Source organism: Cupressus sempervirens, chromosome 1, assembly GCF_028749045.1.
Source record: "Cupressus sempervirens isolate cs-2001-9-10 chromosome 1, ASM2874904v1, whole genome shotgun sequence".
Classification (NCBI taxonomy): Eukaryota; Viridiplantae; Streptophyta; class Pinopsida; order Cupressales; family Cupressaceae; genus Cupressus; species Cupressus sempervirens.
This window is the reverse complement of record NC_143118.1, coordinates 527,287,854-527,311,194: the sequence shown is the minus strand read 5'-3', so window position 1 is coordinate 527,311,194 and position 23,341 is coordinate 527,287,854. Positions and strand designations below refer to the sequence as shown.

The following is a 23,341-nucleotide window of genomic DNA, read 5'->3' as shown; positions in this document are numbered from 1 at the left end:
CAAGGATTAGAATTTATATGACTACACCATGCTACCTTCCTTGGAAGTAAACAACATATGTAAAGGATCTGTCAGTTGCCAAGAGGAAAACAACTGCCAACCAATTGACACATGCAACTACCCAAGTGTAACATATGGATTTTCATATCTAAATCAAAGATGGTTTAAACTAAAATCCCCCAGCATTTTTAAATAGATAACCAAATCCTTTTCACATGACATTAACTGCTTTTAACAATTAACAGAAAATAACTGAATCACATTCAATTGAAATAACTAGATCCATGATTAACTATTCACAATTGTATTCATGTTCAGCTGAAATAAATAGATTAACGATTAACTAGCATAATTCTATTCCTGGTCAACTGTAATAACTAGATTAATGATTAACTATTCATAACTGTATTCATGATCAGCTGAAATAACTAGATTAACGACTAACTAACATAACTGTATACAAGTAAAGTAAATGCTTAACAAGAAAAGAAGTAATGGAATGTACAAGTATCATTGGAGGATCTTTAGCTAGTTGTACAAGCCTCGGCTTTGGTGAGAGGAGAAACATTGACATAGGCTTAACCTCCCAACCTCGGAACATACTTATCCCCATACATTCTATCAAATTAGAATGACCCTTCCTACCTCGGGACCAGGCTTGGGATGTTCTTCAGTCCAGCCACCTAAGCATCCTGGTGTTTTGAATGTCCGCTCAGTTATGAAATGGACATGTTTACATAATTGGCATTATTGACATTAGGTGATCATTAGATGGTACACATGCCTATAAACTACCTTGGCCAAGGATTTCTATTGGGTTCATCGACGCGATCACCACCGCTCGACTTGTCAACAAGATTCATGATAGGAATGAGCATGAGCTATTAAGTATATTTCATTTAAGTTATTCATGTTTGATTCCTCTTTTGTTTTTTTGTAGATTTATTCCACTTCTTCATCATTCATGGCTACACAACCGGTGATTCCTAGGTGTAATAAAGAATATGAGCTTTCTGCCCTTTTTACTCCTCTTCACCCTTTGATGGTGAATCCTAGGTGTTTTATAAGATTATGAGCATTTTGCCCTTGATTTTCTTCCATCAAGGTTTGTGACATCTTATTTCTGAGATCAACAATATTCATACAATTTCTTATTGTATTTAAAAACTCTCTTTGGTATGCAATACCATTCAACTAGATAAATGAAATTAAGAAGAAATTCTTTATAAATCTTCAAGGTTCATTCAACAAGTTAAAGTAACATGAATATAGACATAGGAGAAAGTTATGATCCTAGCCGGCTGCTATAGAATTGCATTTAAAACTTGGAAGGATAAATTCATAACCTGTTAAGTATTTGATATTGTATTGAAGGACTCGAACTCTGTCTGGTCCTCTCTTGTTGTGTTGAGATGTTACTTGTAGAACATATGATCATAGATCTTTAGCCGGATTATTGCACGACAAGGAGCAGAATTCAAACCGCTTGACAATGCTTGATATGGAAGATATAATGGGTGCGTGGTGGGACAGAAGTTTGTAAACTTGGCATCTGATTTGGAAGTCTGCTCTCCTTAAAATATTGCAGACGTATCTATTGCAGAAGATTTGATCCTCAAAGACTGGGTGTATCCGGCAGGACTGTTGCTTGTAATGGACGATTAGATTGGTAAAAGAAAGGGATATCCGACTCTTGGAAATGGGTGTAACCAGGTGCTAAAGGTGGCAGAGATAATAAGATATGTGGCCGAGTGAGGAATGAAAGATCCCGACCCCTCTTACAGCTTTCAAATAAAGAACCAAGCCACGACTTCTTGGCTTCTACCAGTTTAAAAAGATTATGTGTCAATTCGAATTCCCAAGTGTTAATTCGATTAAAAACAAAGAAGAGGAGAGAAAAGATTAAAAGGTTGGAAGGATTGTAATTTCAATTGTTGTTATAATATATACTTATATACGTTCATGTAAGTATATCAATGGGGTGACATCATTAAATTATGTTATTATAATTTATTGGTGCCATTTCATTTTTATATTTATATGTACGTATGTAAATATTTATTATAATAATATGATGAAAATCAATTAAAAATCCTTTGAGGTATGTTTAATATTTTAAATTAGATTATTTTATATGTTCTTAGATTATTTTCTTAATAGCTCATGTGGGTCTCAAAAATGTATCCTGTGATCAAGTCGTTGCGTCCTTTCCAAAGAAGTTTAATGTCATACTTGCCGATCCTGATGACCGAACTAAGAGAACATCCCATTTCAATGATTCCATTGAGCAATGCTTCCCCCCCTCTTCATCTTCTCCTGTAATCACCCATAAAAACACTTTCTACCATAATAATAATTCTATGATAATTCATAAAAACATAATCGATATTTTAAATCAAGCAACTGCTAATCATCTAATAACAGTTAATAGTTAACAACCATCTTTATTAACAATTAATACAACGTATACAAATAACTACCTATTTCACATGATCATGAAAGGATAATCCGTTAATCCAATGGTTATGAACAAGTTTAAAATTGGGTCAAAATTTTGGGATGTAACACCAAGAGTGACAACTAACTTAATACAAGCAATTAATACATTTCCGAAGAACCAGTATTATTAAACATAAATATAGACATTGTACACTGACTACATCACCCACTCACCCCAAAAGGAAAAATCATCTTATAGAAGACAAGTATACAATGAGGATCAAGAAATATTGCAAAATACTAATGGCAAGCATGTAGATAATGCATGTACTGTGCAAACTCAAAGTTCTAGTGTACTTCAAAAATAAAATGAGAGGGTCTAGGGAAAACACCCTTAGTTGGGACAAGGGGCAACACTTGTTGCGAGGATTTGGGGGTAGTGCATCCAATAGGTTTGAGGGGTAGCACCACTCACAGGGTCCTAGGGTGTGCTACCTATCGCAATGTAAAGATCCTTCCTTTATTCCATTAATTTAAACCATTTAGCTTATACGAATTTCATCAAACAATTTGCATGCAATCTGTGAACTAAGTTCTATTTGGATTTTTTGCAAGCTACAATGTAGTAATATTTATTGCTATTACTAAACATAGGACCACGCCTTGGTGCATTCTTATGAAGACTCTATTGAGAAACTCATCACCAAACTTGACAGGAAGGATGTAGAGCTCTACTTTAGGGAGTTAGCACTAATAAGGAAGACAAAACATGTAGAGGTTTATATTAATGAGTTCTAGAGGGTGCCAATTATGGTTATGGAGATGTCACATATCCAAGTTGTCATGCTTTTATTGAGGGATTCCAAGGGAGAATTAAGGGGTTGGCTCCTGCATTCCAACCCACAATCCTTAAGGAGGCTATTGACACCACCCTTTGCCTTGACACATCACCATTTTCATCTTCTTATCATCAAGATAAGAAAGCATTCAGGAATCCCAATCCTTCTATAAGGGTTCTGCTCAGCAAAAGAGTGCACCACCTCCACCTCTCATATTAATTCAGGAGTCTTGGAATGAATTGAGGAAGCTTTGTTTTACATGCAAAGAATCGTAGGATCCGAGTCATAATGCCTTAGGAAAGGCATATCTTGTATAGGTCACATCTGATGTAGATGATAAGCACGTGCAGGATACAACTTCAGAGATTAGTGGTGCAAAGGATGAGCATGAGGTACAACAGGTACAGGTTGGTGATGGTGATTCAATACCACACAAAATGAGGAGTTATGGCTACTATATGTGGAGTTCTTAGGATCCATTCCTTTGCCTTAAGGGAGTGATCAAGGAATAACACATTTCAGGTTTATAGTGGATCCACACATAATTTAATAGATGAGGGATTGATTTCCAATCACAAATTACAAGCGAAGGACTTCTCGAGATAAAAGGTGATTTTGGAAGATGGGTTTACGTTACATTTCACTAGGAGAGTTCCATAGTTTAGCATAAAGATGGGTAATTATACTCTTACAAATGATTTTTATGTTTTTGGACTCAGAGAGGTAGATAGTGTTGGGTATTCAATGGTTGGAGTCCTTGGGTGGGTATGTGTAGGATTTTAGGAGGATGCAACTTGAGTTTATGTTAGATGGAAGGAAGGTTGTACTTAAGGCACTTTCTAATGTGGGTTTGATGATAGTCTCATCTTGTAGGATGCAATCCTTTTTTAGGCATGATGGTGTGGTATGGGTGAAAGATTGTTTGATTAAGAGGTCATCTACATCACAGGATGATCACATTTTTCATGTGGATGTGTAGAGGATCTTGGATAATCGCAGTGTTGTTTTTGGTGACATTCCTCAGGAGTACCACTAGATTGTGTGTTTGTGGATGTTACTGGGCTTGTGGAGTACCATCAGATGAGTACCACACTATCATCATCCTCGGAAATTCAAGGATAAGATAGAAAAGACTATTAAGGAGATATTAGATATGTGCACATCAAACCTAGCTCTAGCTTTGTTTCTTCTTCCGTTATATTGATGAAGAAGAAGGATGGTACTATTTGCGTGTGCATTGACTGCCATGCACTTAATAAGAAAACAATTAAAAACATGTACCCCATCTCATTTATTGATGAGTTGTTAGATGAGCTAAATGGTGTAGTCACCTTTTCGAAGATTGATCTCTGTTAGGTTATCATCAAATTTTGGTTAGAGAGGACATACATAGGATTGCTTTTAGATGCCACTATGGCTATTATGAGTTCTTGGTGGTGTTGTTTAGTCTCACTAATGCACCCGCCACCTTTCAGTCGTGCATGAATCACATTTTTAATAAATAGTTGCGGAAGTTTGTATTAATATTTTTTTGATGACATCGTGATATATAGTAAGTCATGGGAAGACCATATGAGGCATTTGGATGAGGTACTTGGCAATATGGAGGATGAGTCTCTATTTGCTAAGATTCCCAAATGCGAGTTTGGGCTTATAGAGATATTATATATGGGACATGTGATTAGCTAGGATAGAGTTAAGGTGGATGAGGAGTAGATTAAGGCAATTTGTGATTGGCCTTCCCATAGGAACATTACAGAGCTATAAGGATTCCTTGGTTTATGTTCTTATTACAAGAGGTTCGTTAAGGATACTCACAAGTTGCAGCTCCATTAACAACTCTCACTCGAAAGGGAGCCTTCAAATGGTTAGAGGCAACGCAGGTGGTATTTTGTCAGACTTAAGGATGTGATGAGCAATTGTCGAGTGTCCGCCCTTCTAGATTCTTCTTAACCTTTTGTACTAGTGTGTGATGATTTAGGAGAGGGTATCAGTGTGGTTCTTATGCTGAATTGCCATCTTATAGCTTACGAGAGTGCGAAGCTAAGAGATAACAAGAGACTATACTTCATTTATGATAATGAGATGCTCTCCATCGTGCATGTGTAGCGAAGTTCATATAGTACCTAGTGGGTGGTAATTTTGTGGTGAGGTCAAACCACAATAGTTCGAAATACTTCCTTGAATAGGAGCTTGATGACATAAAAAAAAGTATTTGAGTAGGATAAAGGCTTATGATTTTGATATAGAGTATGTGAAGGGGAAGAAAAATATGGTTGCTGATGTACTTTCGAGGAGGCCTTTAAATGCTACCCTTTGTTTTTTGAGTGAGATTTTTGCTGATTGGAAGGCTAAACTATTGGTTGAGTATTCCAAGAATCAAATTTCTTGTGGGATCATGGATGGATTGATACAAGATGATAGATATATAGTGACTGATAAAATGATATATAATAAGAACAAGATCTACTTAATTGCAAGATCAACACTTAAGGAGCAGGTATTTTAATCTTATCATGACACACCAACTGCAGGACATTAGTTGTACTTCAAGACTTATCGAAAAGTAATAGAGAGGTTCTCTTGGAAGGGCCTCAAGGATGATGTTTTGCAGCATGTGTGTGAGTGCATGACTTGTCAGTAGAACAAGCCAGAGCACACCTTCCCAATTGGTCTTCTGCAGCCATTACCAATTCCGAAGTAAAATTGGGAAGAGATCTCGATGGGTTTTATCATAGGGCTTCTGATGGTCTAGAGGAGAGACTGCAGTTATGGCATTGTGGATAGGTTAACAAAGTATGCACATTTCTTGGCTGTTGCAGCAGCCTTCACAACTTTACAGGTCGCAACATTGTTCTTTTGTGAGGTGTTCAGATTGCATTGGCTTCCCAGGATGATAGTGAGTGATTGAGACAATAGATTTATGAGCACATTTTCGTAGGAGCTATTCAAGTTGACAGATACAAAGTTGACACCTAGTACCAGGTAGCATCCGTATACAAACTGACAGACTTGTGAATAAATGGCTTGAGGGTCATCCATGTAATTATGTCTCAAGGCAGCAGAGCATGGGTGCATTGATTTTATTTGTGAGAGTATTTCTATAATACTACATACCATATGTCCATTGGTATGAGTCCTTTCAGAGATTTGAATGGATACGACTCTCTTATTTGTGGATTTAGCACTAGGTGACAGTAGAGCCCCTAGAACACGAGATATGTTGTAGGACTATTAGGATATGCTCAAGGTGTTTAGGGATAACATACAACATGTGCAGAACTAGAAAAAGATATATGCAGGCTGTCATAGGATAGAGAGGTCTTTTGAGGTGGGGAACATGCCCTTTCTACACTTTTAGTCTTATAGACATAGTACGCTCAAGAGGAGTGGGGCAGGGAAGCTCAAGCCAAGACTCAATGGTCCCTATAGAGCAGCATAGAGGATTGGAGAGCTGGCTTATGAGCCTGAGCTACCTTTAGAGTGAAGGATGCATAATGTACTTCATCTTTAATGCTTAGAAAGGTCATTGGGACAACATATTATGCCTCCACTCGAGTTACCTCCTTTGGATGATGAGTACGGATTGATATTGGTGCCTATAGAGATATTGGATTTGAGGGAGAGGAGGTTGAGGAGCAGAGTTGATAGGGAATATTTGATATGCTGGAAGGATTTACCAATAGAGGATGCCACTTGGGAGGGTTAGTCCATATTGCAACAGCCAGCATTGCAATTGCTTGTGGGCAAGCAGCTCTGACAGTGGAGGACTATCACGTCCCTTCCATTGCCTATATGATATTTATTATTAATAAGGAAACTAATATTATTCCCTAAGGAGGTTTGAAAAAAACTATAATAAGTGAATTTATAGTCACTATATTCAATAAATCTCAATAAGTGAATAATTAAATTCACTTAAATTTATAAATGAATAAAGGTGAATTATATATTCTCTTTACTAAAGAATAAATTATGGGACCAATTAAACTAAATTAAGGCTTCTTTTCCTTTTTCAAAAAATAAGAAAAAAATAATAATACATAATATATATAATAATGGCTTGGCACGAGGAAGGCTTTTGACAATAAAATAAAACCAAAGGGGCCTGATGATTTTTATTAAAATACATGGTTTGAACTATGGGGAGGAGGAAGCAAATGTTTAAATAAAATCCCAGTTCTTTTTCTGAGAATGATCATGTACAGAGGAAGATTAACAATTTGGGACTCCAGAAAACTATAGTCAAACTTTAGCAAACTCTTAATTCTCCACCATGATTGGAGGATGAGCGGCTGGTGCTGCATAGTAAAGTACTAAAGAGACACATGGATGCCATTTCTGGATGGGAGGAATTATTTGGAAGAAATTTTTTAAGATACCTCTGCAAAGAGAATTTGCAGGAGTTAGGGCTTGAGGAGGAAGATCTTCAGGTTCAGAGAGTTGGGATGTAGCCCCCAACACTCTAGTCATTCCGATTTTGCCTTGAGGAGGAAAAATTGATACAGCAGCTGTTGAAACAGCATTTGTCTCAGATCTCAGACCTACTGTCAACAGGAAATTTCATACACTATAGTTCTGAGGCAATTCTGGTTAACATGATACTGCTTGGAAGCCTCTCTGTCAATCACATGCCCTCAGGATTGTTTTTTGCAGCTGGGTACTGAGAAAAGAAGTCATTACTTGCTGCTCGGATTGCATGTTGAGGACAGATTTCACTATAAGAGCAGTTTGTAAGTCCACCACATCAACAGCCCTTAAGAGAGGGTGTGCATTGAAAATCAGTCTTAACGTTAGTCCAAAGAGTCAGCATTACCAATCGGTCATTTGTATCTGTACAGAATTTACAAGCACCGGAGTTCATTCTGTACTCATTCATCATTGACTTGATTGCTGGCATCAGATTGGACGACCATGCTCTGACCCATAACTCAGTGTTTTAAACCAAAGGATAAAGTGCAATGATTATTTTATCTTTCCAACACATTCTGTTGGCTATTCTTCCTGGTACAATTTCTACAAGTCATTATATGGTACGAAACTGAGAAAGATGGCATTAGAATTGTTGTTGCATCCAGTTAGTGTTGAAGTTTTTGAAAGTTATTCATTAAATTAGCATAGTATTTCTATCTTCCTTATTCCAGGCATTCATATCTAGTATTCATCACAATTGATATTGAAAAATAAAATACAAAATAAAGTCCAAAACCACAAACTCGAAAACAACACCAAGATGCTCTCCAAGAATTTGATTACCTGGTTGGCATCTTTCACAGCAGTATTCATATTTATATAAAATGATTGTTTGTATAATTGTTTGGAGATATTTTCCATTGTATGTGCCACAGTCATAAATCAGATATTACAATTGCAATTGTCTATTTACAATTTTAGAACACACATTATTATTATACAATCATTGCAGTTTGCATCACATATACAGTGACCATCATCATAGATATCAGACACTGTCCAATTGAATAGATCAGATCTTACGCTTATCTTTCATTATTTGCTTAAATTCATGTCCATTTAACATGGTAAGTAGGGAATATTGGAATAATAGTCCTAGCATTATGGAATATTTAAAAGGGGACATTACATGCCATGGGGAGATCTAGTGTGATTGCATCAGCATAAAGTGGCTATGTTTCCTTGTGAAAAAATCCAGAAGTTGTAGTTCTAGTCTTGTGTGAAATCAATAATAAATAGGGTAGTCATAGGGATAGATGGGCCAAAGGGGAGGAATGTAATATGTAGTGTTTGGAAATAGGATATATAGTGCTTTAAATTAGCATAGATTGACTGGGTTCCATACATTTTTGACTGATCCATGAGGCATGTAATTTTTCTGCATATAATTGAGATTGTATTTTACATATTTATGGTATTCTTCATTACTTGGTGCTTTTGTCGTGTAACTCTATGCACTTGTTAGCTCATTGCATTCAATTGGCATCATAGCAACAGAACAATTTATTGGACATGAATCTCCTTAATATCCGCTATGCAAGCTTAATAAAGTGTCTGGTAGTGAACATATTCTAATTTTGGGTTGTGTGCCATTGTTAGTATCCCACTATCTTAGGATCCCTTCTACCCTCATTTATTGAAGGATAAAAATATATAATATTAGGAAATTTATATGTATAATACTATTTTAATTTAATAAGACCCATAATTCTTATAGATATATACATAGCTAACTGTATTAATGGACAGGAAAATAAAAAACTATATTGATTATAATTTGTTAGTCATCCTCGGTTAAAGTTTAGGAATGGAATTGTTTCTAATAAGGTTCTATTCCTTTAAACCGATCCTAAAACTATGACCATATATAACATATTAGGCTACTTTTAAAATATTGATTTTTGATGAGATGCTCTTTGTGATGTGTACTCCTTGCAGTCATTTCCTTTTTTCTGATTATTCCCATTGATGAAATATATAAGGATGGATTGGCTCTTGAATAATATTATTTTTGTATTTATTTTATAAATTTATTGCAGTATTTGTATGGATGCAGGCATGCATTTGCAACTATGTCCTTCATTGCTGAAACTTTCATCTTCCTCTATGTGGGCATGGATGCATTGGATATTGATAAATGGAAAACAGCGCAAGGCAGGTAAGACTCAATTATTTGCAAAAGCTCAAGAGCTTATTCATGGTCATGGCTTGTCAGCCATTGAGTATACTGTATACATGCATCCATAATTGTAGATGTTTGAATTTTATATTCTTCCTTGAAAGAGAAAGGCTTTCTAAATGAATTGATTATTGGATGTGGAGGTTGTAAATAGGACATGCTTTAGCCTTTTAAAATGGTATTCCTATGAACTTCAACCAGAAAATTTTCTGCAGAATTCATGAAATTTGGAACATAAAAAATAATACTTGTGTTTCTGTAGGTTATGAGTGAAAGGTAAACAGATGAATATGATGATTTGACACAAATTCTAATTTGATTGTGATGTCTTAGTAAATTAAAACCAAGAAATTCTCACATACCTATACTCTTCCTTGAAAGAGAAAGGCTTTCTAAATGAATTGATTATTGGATGTGGAGGTTGTAAATAGGACATGCTTTAGCCTTTTAAAATGGTATTCCTATGAACTTCAACCAGAAAATTTTCCCCAGAATTCATGAAATTTGGAACATAAAAAATAATACTTGTGTTTGTGTAGGTTATGAGTGAAAGGTAAACAGATGAATATGATGATTTGACACAAATTCTAATTTGATTGTGATGTCTTAGTAAATTAAAACCAAGAAATTCTCACATACCTATACTCTTCCTTGAAAGAGAAAGGCTTTCTAAATGAATTGATTACTGGATGTGGAGGTTGTAAATAGGACATGCTTTAGCCTTTCAAAATGGTATTCCTATGAACTTCAACCAGAAAATTTTCCCCAGAATTCATGAAATTTGGAACATAAAAAATAATATACTTGTGTTTGTGTATGTTATGAGTGAAAGGTAAACAAATGAATATGATGATTTGACACAAATTCTAATTTGATTGTGATGTCTTGGTAAATTAAAACCAAGAAATTCTCACATACCAACACTAACCAAGTTGTCCCCAAAAATTATAGAACATACAGGATATTCCTACATGGTTACATGTATACAAAATTGCGTTGTAAATCTGATAGATCTTACAACAAATTTGTTACCCAATATTAACATGATAGTTTTCAATATTTCTTTATTATCTCTATCCACTTTTTATCTATTTTTAGGAGGACTAATGGCTGCAAAGAGCTTGATTAACATACTTTTTCTAGAAGCCAAAAATTGTTATAATGTACTATTTTCTTAATATGATTTTTGCTATTTTCCATTTTCTGAGCAAGGGACAACAAATTGGGAACAAAATAAAATGCTGACAATTTCTGTAGATAGCTGACTGATTATTTGAAACCCTTATCAGGAAGTAAGTATGAATCCCTCATGTACTGAAAATTGATCATATATGACCATTAGAGTTGATAACTATGGTTGGAAAATCGTACAGCGGGTTAAAATGTCATCAAACTTTAGATCTGATATAGAAACATCAACACAGGCACGAAATGAATGATATCATAATATTTTTGAGTTTTCCTACACCAATTCCCCTACCAAAATCTAGAAATTAAGCAAGTTGATACTGAATTATCCTAATTGGCCATCAGCATGTAGATAAGCTTTCAAAATGCTGTCCGTATTGGTGGGCCCTTACAAAGATGAGTTTGAAGAAGACGGGTTTTAAGCCTTTCAAAATACTCCCAACTACCCCTCCATAGTATAGAGATCCTTTGGCTGAGGTATGGAAACCTTAAAGTTCTTTGATTCTTTTGTTGATGACTTTATTGACCACTTTTTGATTCAACTGACAATTGAGTAAGAGGGTTTCAGCGAAGATTAAGAATGGTATGGACTTGGCTGGTATGACAGGGCAGAATTTCAGTATAAATAAAATATCTGAATTTTAAGTTGTTTTCTTTCTTGGCACCCACCATAACAATCTCTTGTGATCTTGCAAATATTCAAGATAATTTTACTTTCCTCCAAGACTGATCAAATTACTTAGTCTTCAATCATTCTGCACCTACATGAAATCTATGCGATTCCATCTGCAAATTGGCTATGGTAGATGTCTCACCATTCAAACCAATCCCCTTAAGGCTTTTGTCCTTAGGATTTCTCTCACCGGAAGCTTCAAGTCTGCACAAAGTAAGTAAAACCAAGCATATGCAAGTGATCTCCCAATTCACTGTTTATGTTTTTCCTGTGGAATTAACCCGAAAGTTTTTATTTTTAGTTCCCACTTTAAAAATAAATTATTTGAGTACATTTATAAAATGACATTATGATATTTAACCTTTAAAAATTAGAATAAAATCATCTAGAAACTTTTTTATTGGACAACTTTATTTATTTAATTACTTTATTTCCAAACAGAGCCCAAAAGTAGCCTATGAGAATTAAATAAGCTAAAAGGGACAATTCTGACTTCTCTATGGAAGCGGAGATTAGAGCCGCACTAACTTATCAATTCACATTATGTGAATATATGTGAGAGCCCTGCTGGATCACACTAAGCAATGCTGGAGAACGTATTTATTTATTTATTTTTTATTTTTTGAGATATATGGTTTTTAAAATTTTCAAGGTATATAAGAAATGCTGAATTGAAACACTAATAAATTGCTAGTAACAATGACAAACTTGAACCAGTGGCTTGCAATTATGGAATTCGCAAGTCATTAGAATAGCTCTCAAATAAGTTGCAATTAAAATGTAGAACCTGGTTGGTATGGCATCCAAGTTTTCTGGCAGCAGTTTGTAACTCTCAACACCACATTATGTACGTGCCAAGCAAGATGGGTGGCATTTCTTGCTATATGATTGAGGCACTCAAACCAGTCATGAAATGCCTCCAAATTCCCAACGCAGACCTTTCTTGTCTAATCGCTTCTTGATACAGGTAGATCGCAGCGCTTAATTCAAGCTTCCTAGTGATGTTTTGAGGCATTCACAATCACCACAAAGAGCGGATATTAATGACATCAAACAGAATTATTTTGTGACACTAAATTATGGAAGCCAATGTCACAAACAAACTCCAATTCTGGCCGCCCAAGTTGAAGAATGTTGTCGGTAAAATGTATAGTGTAGCCGAAAGGTAGAGTAGTATCCGAACAGGTGCGTGACGCTTCAATCACCCCTTCGGAAAGGTATATGTACACATCTGAGATGGACTTTGGAAGGGGGAGATATAATCGATTGATCATTGTAGTCATTGTAATCAGCAAGTGCCTACATGAATAAAGTACCTGTTCTGAATTGAATCACGTTATACATGTGTTGAACTTCTTACCCTATGCAGTAAACATTTGGCGTTGTTGCTAGACGAACCTGGAACGAAGGAATGATATGAAGATTGATGCCGAATTTGCCAAACAAAGATCAGAATAAGGTGAAAAATAAGAATGAACTAAGTACAGCAAAAGAAATTTTAATTTTAACACAACAAGCAGAGCGTAGACAGAGACTTGAGCAGATTGCCGAGGGGCACCGAAGGGGTGAAGAGGTACCGACGGAGGGAGTGCACTCACCTAGTAGGCTGAGGAGTGCCGAGGAATTGCTGAAAGAAACTCGACAAAGCTTGAATTTGGTGGAGGAAACAAGGGAAGAATTCCTTAACCTGTATACGTCGAGGGGTGAGTGTCCGAATGGAAGGGAAGCAACTCGCACGGCTCGGAGTGCCGAGGGAGCATGAGCGTGGAGGGATCTCTTCGTTCCTGATACACCGGACGAACGGATACAGACGGAGAATAGAACGTCACTTGAAGACTTTTCACCAGACAACGCAGTTGTTGGAAACAAGATTGTTTTCCAGAACAGCGCGGGAACACAGAACAGCGCGGAAGTCCAGAATAGTGCGGGAACACAGAATAGCGCGGGAGTCCAGAACAGCGCGGGAACATAGAACAACGCGGGAGTTCAAAACAGCGCGGGAGCACAGAATAGTGCGGGAGCTCAGAACAGCGCGGGAGCTCAGAACAGTGCGGGTACACAAGTACCTCAGAATCCAAGACAAGTAACGATGGCTAGCCCTAAAGAAAAGTTACCCAAGTTTCACGGTGATGGTTTAGCAGACCCTATCAGACATTGTAAAACGTGTGAAACCATATGGACGGCAAATGGTGTGACGGATGAGGATGATTGGGTAAGAGAATTTCCAGCGACCCTACGGGGTGTGGCGATAGATTGGTTTTCTGACACTAGTCCTCAGAAACTTGATACATGGGAGAATATTAAAAAAGAATTTATAGCAGAATTCAGATTACTCTGAGATGATAATGAAATAGTGGCAGAAATCTACAGCACCAAACAAGGAAAGAATGAGACAGTCCGAACCTATGCTAGGCGACTGAAAGAATTGATCGGAAAGATGGAAAGTCAACCAGCGGATGGGTTGAAAAAACGGTGGTTTGTGGAGGGGCTACGACTGACTCTTAAAAAGAAAATGAAGATTGTACCACCATCATCGTACACCAATGCATATATGTTTACCATACTGGTAAAGAAATCAACACATACAGACAATAGAATAGAATAGCAGAATTATATTCGCATATGCTTGACATTACATTATGCTTCATAAGATAAGATCAATGATAAAAGATGATTTACAATGATCCCAGACGGGATATAAATACTATCCATCGAACCTTTTCGAAGGAGTCCGTCGGCCACAATCATTATGTCCGCTACAAACTATTTACCCGTCGGCTACAAAATACAAAACACCGACGACAATCATTCCGTCAGCTACAGAAACACCGCTGGGACCATCCAGTCGGTTGACACCATCCCCCCCCAAAAAGAAAAGTCATCTCCGGACGACAATTACAAAATATCTGAAACAAATTAACAAACAAAATACATTAACAGAGTACTAGCCAATAGTGGCATATTGTGATGGTTAAGTTGTTGTGTTGTTATCCTTGCCATCAAGGTTCAAATCTCATGGGGATGAGGTCTCCCGTTTGTGGCCTCACTGGTTCATAGCTCCAGGTCAAAGCGTTTACCCCTCTTAAAATAAAATACATTACCAGAGTGACTACAACAAAAAAATTGCTTCTGTCACATCATTTCCACATTCATCCCGTTACATTTGTAGCCTCTGTTAACACAATACTGTCTCCTCAAGCTGACCTTGATAGCCACCCGTGCTGCTTTCTTTGCTTTCAACACTGGGTCCACTAAGCTAAGTGTCGCTGCACTACCTCCAACTGGATGATTAGCTCCTCTCGAGCTCTCTACGCATCCACCAAGACAGCCTCCCGGCCAACACCTACTCCCAGTGCCTCTGGTACACAGAAAGTCCATGCTTGCAGCAACTTCAACTCTTCTCAACTGGTCAGACTCCCACGACTGATATCCGCAACGACTGGGGGTCCAGGGAGCAACACCCCCGTGGGGTCCTGGGGCAGCGCCCCAGGTGTGCTCCTTGTCGCAGTACAGGGCGGGGTTGAGGGGCAACGCCCCTCGCCGCCAAGACCAAATTAGCACTCCGGAGCCCACACAAAAATTCACGGAACAAACTATTTCTATCATTTTTTGCCGATTCTACACTCTTTCCGGTAACCACTGCTACTTCCCCTTCCGTTTGGCATCGTCTGTTACTCATTCCGAACAACTTGAATCTTTCGTCGTTTTTTTTTTTTTTTGCAAACCCTCCTGCTTCTGTTTGTTTGTTGCTGTTTTGACTCTCTACAGTTGTTTTCCGCGGCCATGTTTTGTGCACCCCGACAATACCTCTGGCTTAATATTTCTTTTTCTACCTCAGAAGCTTAAAACGGTGTGAATAACCTACGGAAAGAGGACCTTGGGACAGGTTGCCGCGGACAGGTGCTTGCGGAGCACCTCCCGCGAAAAAGGTCCGCGGAACACCTCTCGCGGATAGGTGCCCATGGGGAACCTCTGGCGGAGGAGGTCCGCGGAACACCTCCCACGACCAGGTGCCCGCGGGGCACCTCCGCGGAGGAGGTCCACGGAACACCTCCCGTGGCCAGGTGCCCGTGAGGCACCTCCTGCGGTTCTTTTCTTTTCTTTACTTTTTTTTTTTTTTCAAATTTTTTTAAAAATAAAAATAAAAATATAGAGGTACCTCAATTTTGCCTCCAGGCATCGCCATTTTGCAACGACGATGATGAGGGAATCATCTGACCATTCTGCAATGGTGATGGCGATGCCATCTCCCTGGCACGATAGGATCCGTTGACTGCGCGAGGTACATCTTGCCCATCCAACGTCCCCAATTTTATCACTCGATTGTCGTCGACCTCTCGGATCTGATATGATCCAACCCATCTTGCCTTAAACCTTTCCTGTTTGATTTCATGCCGACCGTCATACATGAGTACCAATTGCCCCGGTGAAAACCTGTTGAGTCTGAGAGGTTTGTCATGCCACACCTTACGTCCGTTCTGTGTCACCTCCGTCGCCCACTATGCCTGCGGTCGTCGCGCATCTAGCTTATTTCCTTGCCGTCGGTACCCTTCAAGTACTTTTATGGTGCAATGCGTTCTTTTCCTCTTGTGTGGTCTGTTCACCATGTATCGAATGGTGGGATCTTTCTTTTTTCTAGGTCTGTATTGTATGTCCTTCCCTTCTTCAGTCGTAACCTCCTTTGTGTCATCTGCTTCTCTGTATTCCTCCTGACACTCATTTTCCTCCTTTTTCTGGCCTTCGTTGACCCTTAGCATATTACAACTCGGAAAGAGTTCGTAGTCTTCTATTTGCCAATGGTAAAGGCCATTCACCGAGTCTAGGTCGTCGTCATTCGATCCTCCGTCTAGTCTCAATATTCCTTCTTCGTTCGGTTCCATTCTCCTCTTTCCTTCATCATCATTTCTTTCGTCGTCACTGTCGCCTTGAACTTCTAAGTCTGACGATGCTGCCTCCTCACCTACCATTTGTGTGTGCAGGTCAATTATGAATCTTTTGCCTTCGTGCTCCATTGATAGTGTATTTCGTTTCCAATCATGTTTTACTTTTGCTTGCACCAACCAATCCCATCCCAAAATAGCATCATATCCTTTTCTTTTCAATGGAATGACCACAAAATCCAATAAAAATGGTTGCGTACCAATGGTTACGGGTTGCGCCCTCAAGGTTCCTAACGGTTTGATCTCGTGCTGGTCCGCCATGAGCAACTGGAATGTAGGTGGCCACAGCATCGGCTTTCCCAACTTCTTCCAAGTATCCTTCGGCAACACATTCACGCCGGACCCTCCGTCGACAATAGTGTTTGTCAGAACATTTCTCAAAATCCCCATCTCGACGACTGCCAGATGCCGTTCGGAGGTGAGTGCCAGGAGCATTGGGTCTGTTGTCATCACTTACCTATTGTCTCTTCCTGTGTCCTCCGTTACTTTCGAAAACGGTGTATGATTCAGAATGGCCGTCCGTAATTGGAGTATTGTGAGAAGGTCACTTATCTTGACCGTTATCTCCGTTTGTAAGATCTCGTACAATGTTTTGTTCTGCGAAGTTCCTTGCCAAGGTGCTGGTGATGTCCTTCAACTGAGATGTTCCTGCCGACGATGCCTTTGCAATTTTCGTTTGCGCTTCCCCTAATTTTCTCTTTTCCTCCACTTGCCTCCATGTAATTGCCAAAACCTCCTCTACATCCGTGCCGACAGTGATCAAGTTTACTCCAGACTTTGGACACTTGGAATCTTCGTGATCGCCTGGTCTGCACCATCTGCATAATAATTTCGGTGTGTTTGCCATTGTACAATCCCGCGCAAAATGACCCCACAAATTACATGCTTGGCATTGAACGATCGGTCGTTCGTTTGCATCATACTGAGTTTGACTGCGACTCCCACTATTATTGTTATTATTTGTATTGTTGTTGTTTTGCCTTCTGTTATTATTCCTATACCCTCCGGATGTGGCACCTGCACTATTCGTATTTCTGCCACTGCCTGACGGGGAAGCCTCCTGTGTAAGAAGCACCTACGGAGATCCTCTTGTCTTCATGTTAAAGGGGCACTCCTTTGTCGAATGGCCCATGATCTGACAAATGTCATAGAATTGGTTCTTTGGACACGATCCTTTAGTATGACCGTCGGTCTTACACTCCGTGCACCATAGCTCACTGCCTTTTGGCTCCTTCTGCATGTTTTTAAACTCCTTCATCATGCGAGCCATATCCTTCTGTAGGGCACGAACTTTCTTGCTGCTGCCTTCGTCGTCGCTGCTATCATCTCCGGCAGGCTCATCGTCATCAGAATCAGAGGAGCTAGTTTCCTTCTTCTTTGTCTTCTGCTCACTTTCAAGGTCCAGTGCTCTGTTATACGCGTCCACATATGACGACGGTGGCACAATTTTCATTTTCCTCCACAATTTCGAGCGTAGGCCATCCACGAACCATCTTTTCTGCAATCTGTCCGCCGGCTTGCTTTCCATTTTGTTTATTAAGTCTTTTACTCTCTTGGCGTAGACGCGAACAGTTTTGTGCTTCCCTTGTTTGGTATTGAAAATCTCTGCTACGATTTCATTATCATCCCGCAAGAGTTTAAATTCCGCTAGGAACTCCTTTTTAATGTTATCCCAACTATTTAGCTTTTGTGGATCCCTATCCGAAAACCAATCAATCGCCACACCCCGTAGGGTTGCCAGAAATTGCCTGACCCATTCGTTGGCATCCATGATTCCATTTGCCCGCCAGATTGTTTCACATGTCTTACAATGTCGGATGGGGTCGGCTGTACCATCGCCCTCAAACTTCGACAGCTTTTCTTTGGGTCCCGCCATCACAACGGAATTCGGTAGAGGCGTTACTGGGTCCTGCGCTGTTTACTCGAACACCGGAGGTCTGCACTCCCACACCGGTGGTCTGCACTCCCACACCGGTAGTCTAAACTCCCACATCGGCGGTCTGCACTCCCACACCGAAGGTGTCGACAGCTGCGAACCTTGGTGAAGAAGAAGGATCTTCTGAAGTTGTTTCTCGCAGAAGTCTATCTCGGACGAAGAGGTCACTCCACGCTCGTGCTCCCTCGGTACTGCGAGCCGTGCGAGTTGATTGTCTTCCGTCTGAATTTTCTTCCGTTGGCAAACACAAATTCAAGAACTCCTCCCGTGCTTCTTCCACCAATTCCACCCGTTGCCGAGTCTCCTCCAACAATTCTTCGGCGCTCCGGTTTCCGTCAGCAATCTTCTGAAATCTCCGTCGGCGTTCGGCTTGCTGTGCCCGAATTAAATACTCTTGCGCAGTACGGATTCCATCCTTTCCCTTGACCTTATTCCGATCCTTGTTAAGCTGATTTGGCATTAATCTTCATTCCTCCCACCTTCTAGATTCATAAGGCAACGGCGCCAAATGTTTACCGTATGGTAAATTAAAACAATGCATACAGACAATGGAACAGAATAGAAGAATTATATTCGCATATGCCAGACATTACATTATGCTTCATAAGATAAGATCAATGATAAAAGATGATTTACAATGATTCCAGACGGGATATAAATAATATCCACCAAACCTTCCCGAAGGAGTTCGTCGGCCACAATCATTATGTCCGCTACAAACTATTTATCCGTCGGCTACAAAATACAAAACACCGACGACAATCATTCCGTCGGCTACAAAAAAACCGCTAGGACCATCCAGTCAGCTGACAATATACTCGTGCCATGGATTTAGAAAGCGAACAAAAGACGAGTAAGAAGAAGAAACATAAGTCCTCTGATTCAGATGATTCATTTTCGGAGAGTAGTAGTAGTGATAAGGAATCAAACAAGAAGGTGAAAGCTCTACAGAAAGACATGCTGCGGATGATGAAAGAATTCAAAAATTTGAAAAAAAATTCGGATACAGTAAAAGGAGAACTATGGTGTACGGATTGCAAGGAGGACGGCTATACGAAGGGTTCATGCCCGAAGAAGCAATTTTGTGACATCTGCCAGGTGGCGGGGCATTCCCTGAAAGAGTGCCCGTTTAACTTGAAAACAAAAGGACACCAGCAGGTGTTACTAACGCAGGAAGCGTCGAACAATAGCAACAACGTCGGCAATGATGCAACTTCAGGTGGATATTGATATAATAATAGAGGCGGAAGGGGTGGAAACAATAACAATAACAATGGAGGCCGAAGTAGAATACAATATGATGCGAGTGGACGGCCGATGATACAGTGCTGGGCATGTAATCTTTGGGGTCACTTTGCGAGGGACTATACTACGAAAGAGACGCCGCAGCTACTGTGTAGATGGTGTGGTCCGGGGGACCATGAAGATTCAAAATGTCCAAAGCAAGACATAAATTTATTAAGTATTGAAACATGTGATGAAAACGTGTTGGCGATCATGTGGGAGCACGCGAGGAAGGCAAAATATCCGAATGCGGAAGAAGAGAAGGAGAGGTTACAAAAAGCCCGAACAGAGATAGAGAAGCAGATGAGAGCGGAGAAGTCACAAGTAAATGACACTGCTGAAACTTCGAAAAGAAACTTGGCGGAACAAGACATGGTGAAACAGATAATGCAAATGGAAGTGCCAATTAAATTAAATGATCTTCTCACCATGCCACAATTGCGTACGGCTATTATAAATATGACATCGTCCTCGAGAGTAACGGAGGAAGCAAAGGATAGTACGGAAACAACCACAGCAGCAGCAACAGAACCGATGTTATTAGCACTTACAACAGGTAGACACCCAGCAGTGGTGGAGATGGGCATTCTGGGCACGGTGCTAACGGATACAATAGTAGATGGAGGATCGGGAGTGAATGTGATGTCGGAAGATATTTGGAAAAAACTTGGACAACCAACACTATGGCCACCCACCTTTCAGTTACTTACAGCAGATCAACATGGGATAAAACCCTTGGGCACTCTAATGGTGCAGCCGGTAACAATTGGGACACAACCATTTTTACTGGATTTTGTAGTTATTCCATTAAAGAGAAGAGGGTACGATGCCATCCTAGGACGGGGGTGGCTGGTGCAAGCTAAGGTAAAGCATGATTGGAAAAAGAACAACCTGTCAATGGAGAAGGGAGGTAGGAGATTTATAATCGATTTGCATACACAGATGGTAGGAGAAGAAGCCGCGTCATCGGACTCGGAAGGCGGTGGCGAGAGTGATGACGAAGGGAAAAAGAGGATGGAACCAGATGATGAAGGGGTGCTCAGAATAGGAGGGTCAACTGATGACGACCTAGACTCAGTAAACGGATTGCTACATTGGCAAATGGAAGATTATGAGGTCTTTCCGAGCTGCAATATTTTGAGTATCGCGGAAGGAAAAGAAGGCCATGAGTTTCCGAAGGAGTACAATGAATTGAAGGAGGGAGAAGCGCAGGTGGATGAAACACCTACCCATACGTTCAGTAAAGATAAACCAACAAAGTATGAAGAGCCGACAGTGAAAACAATGAACTTGGGTGATGAGAAAAATCCGAAGAACATTCGTGTAGGTGATGATTGGAACCCAGTATTGAAGGCAACAATTTGGACGTATAAAGACTTAAAAGAAGTACCACTAGAACTATGTGTCCATCGGATACCATTAATCGAAGGTGCGATATCTGTACGGAAGCAGTCGTACCGAAGGAAGAAGAACTATGCAGCATGGGCCACGGAAGTTGCACAAAATAGGTGGAAGGTATGGCATCAGAAACGTTTAAAATTAAACAGATTTCAACTTGGTTAGTTAGTACTAAAGTATAATGGACGAAATGAAATAAGGCTTGGAAAATTTAAAGTTAAATGGGTTGGACCGTATAAGATACGGGAAGTTGGATATAATGGAGCAATTAAATTGTGGACACTGGACGGAAAAGAAATACCAGATGCCGTAAATGGATCAAAGTTGAAAATATATAGGGAAAGGAAGGATCATCCGTGCGCAAGGTAATGAATGAAGAAAAGATATCTGTAAATAATGTACATATGTATAATATTAAAGTCGAATATAGTTAAAAAATCAAGTGATAAACTGTAAAAGTATGAAGTGATAAAATGAAAGATGAAGCATAAAACGTATTGGAATTCTGGAGGAACAAAAGCTTGTAGTACGACTATAGAAAACATCATCAGATGAAAAGTATGCAGAAAATGGAGCAAAATAACAAAATGATAATAAAGGGAGGAAATTTTAATAAAGTGAGTTCAGAAAGAATCGAAAAAGGAGTCCTTAATGACCGTACGGCCTTCCTTTATGACCGTACGGACTTGAGCTTTGTAATGCAAAGTTAAAAATATATATAATACTATACTACCTTAAAGTAATAAAGTTGTAAATTATGAAAAGAAAGGACCATACGGCTGTTGATGCCTAGAGAAGACTAAGAAAAGACCGTACGGCCCCTAGGAGACTATAAAAGAAGATCGTACGGTCAGACCCAGCATAGAAGAGTGAAATGAAAGACCTTACGGCCCTTGGAGACACAGGGAAGCTAAATGGAAGACCGTACGGCCTGAGAAAGACAGAGGAGAGCTAAATGGAAGACTGTACGGCTTGAAAGAAAACACATTGTAAAAGGATGATCGTACGGTTTGAAAAACTCGCATAGGCTAGAGATATAAGCCCGTACTGTGATACCGTACAGTGAAGAGTAGTGACTGTACGGCCTTGAGGTTTTTTGTTTAGTTTATAAATGAAACCGTACTAGACTGTACCGTACGGAAGATAGACTGTATGACCTCTAGTGAAAAGACCATACTGTATGGTGGAATAGTGAAGGATACAAAGAAAGACCGTACGGTCTTGAGGCAAGTCGAAACACAAAGAATCATTGATGTCCGTACGACCCAGAACATAAGCAAGGAATAGCGTAAGAAGACCGTATGGATTGGGTGACCAGAGGAAAGGGAAGAAGGTCGTACAACGTACGGCAAGGGAGAAGCTAGGACAGCCGTATGAAGGGTATCAGTGAAGGAAGAGGAATTGCTATAGCTGATTCACAAAGCAGGTTTGTAGGAAAGAGGATGTGGAAGAGCAAACAAAAAAAAAAAAAAAAGACAGATTGAAATAGTTCGGAATGAGTAATGCATGATGCCAAAGGGAAGGGTAGACATAAGCAGTTGCCAAAAAGAGTGTGGAATCGGAAAAAAATGACAGAAATGGTGTGTTCTGTGCAGTTTTGTGTGGGTTTCGGAGTGCTAATTTGGTCTTGGTGGCGAGGGGCACTGCCCCTCGACCCTACTGGGGGTGTTGCCCCCTAGACCCCCAGTCGTTGCGGATATCAGTCATGGGAAGTGTGACCAGTTGATGAGACCTAGAGCTGCTGCTGTAGGCATGAGTGTTTGTGTGTCAGAGGAGGCACTTGGAGTAGGTGTTGGGCATGAGGCTGTCTTGGTGGATGCGTAGAGAGCTCGAGAGGAGCTGATCATCCAGTTGAAGGCAGTATGGCAACACTTGGCTCAGTGTAACCAGGAGTTGGAAACAAAGAAAGTAGCACGGGTGGCTATCAAGGTCAGCTAAGGAGATAGTATTATGTTAGCAGAGGCTACAGATGCAACATGGGTTGGAGACCAG

General features: G+C 39.7%; 1 protein-coding gene across 1 annotated transcript in view; it reads left to right on the top strand.

The window, feature by feature from the left end:
- LOC149578539 (sodium/hydrogen exchanger 1-like) overlaps nucleotides 1–23,341 on the top strand; it is a 179,723-nt gene that overhangs the window by 104,998 nt on the left and 51,384 nt on the right. Inside the window, exon 10 of the mRNA XM_089829718.1 lies at nucleotides 9,808–9,909. Within this exon, the coding sequence (XP_089685844.1) occupies nucleotides 9,808–9,909 (102 nt within the window). The remainder of the gene's footprint in view (nucleotides 1–9,807; nucleotides 9,910–23,341) is intronic.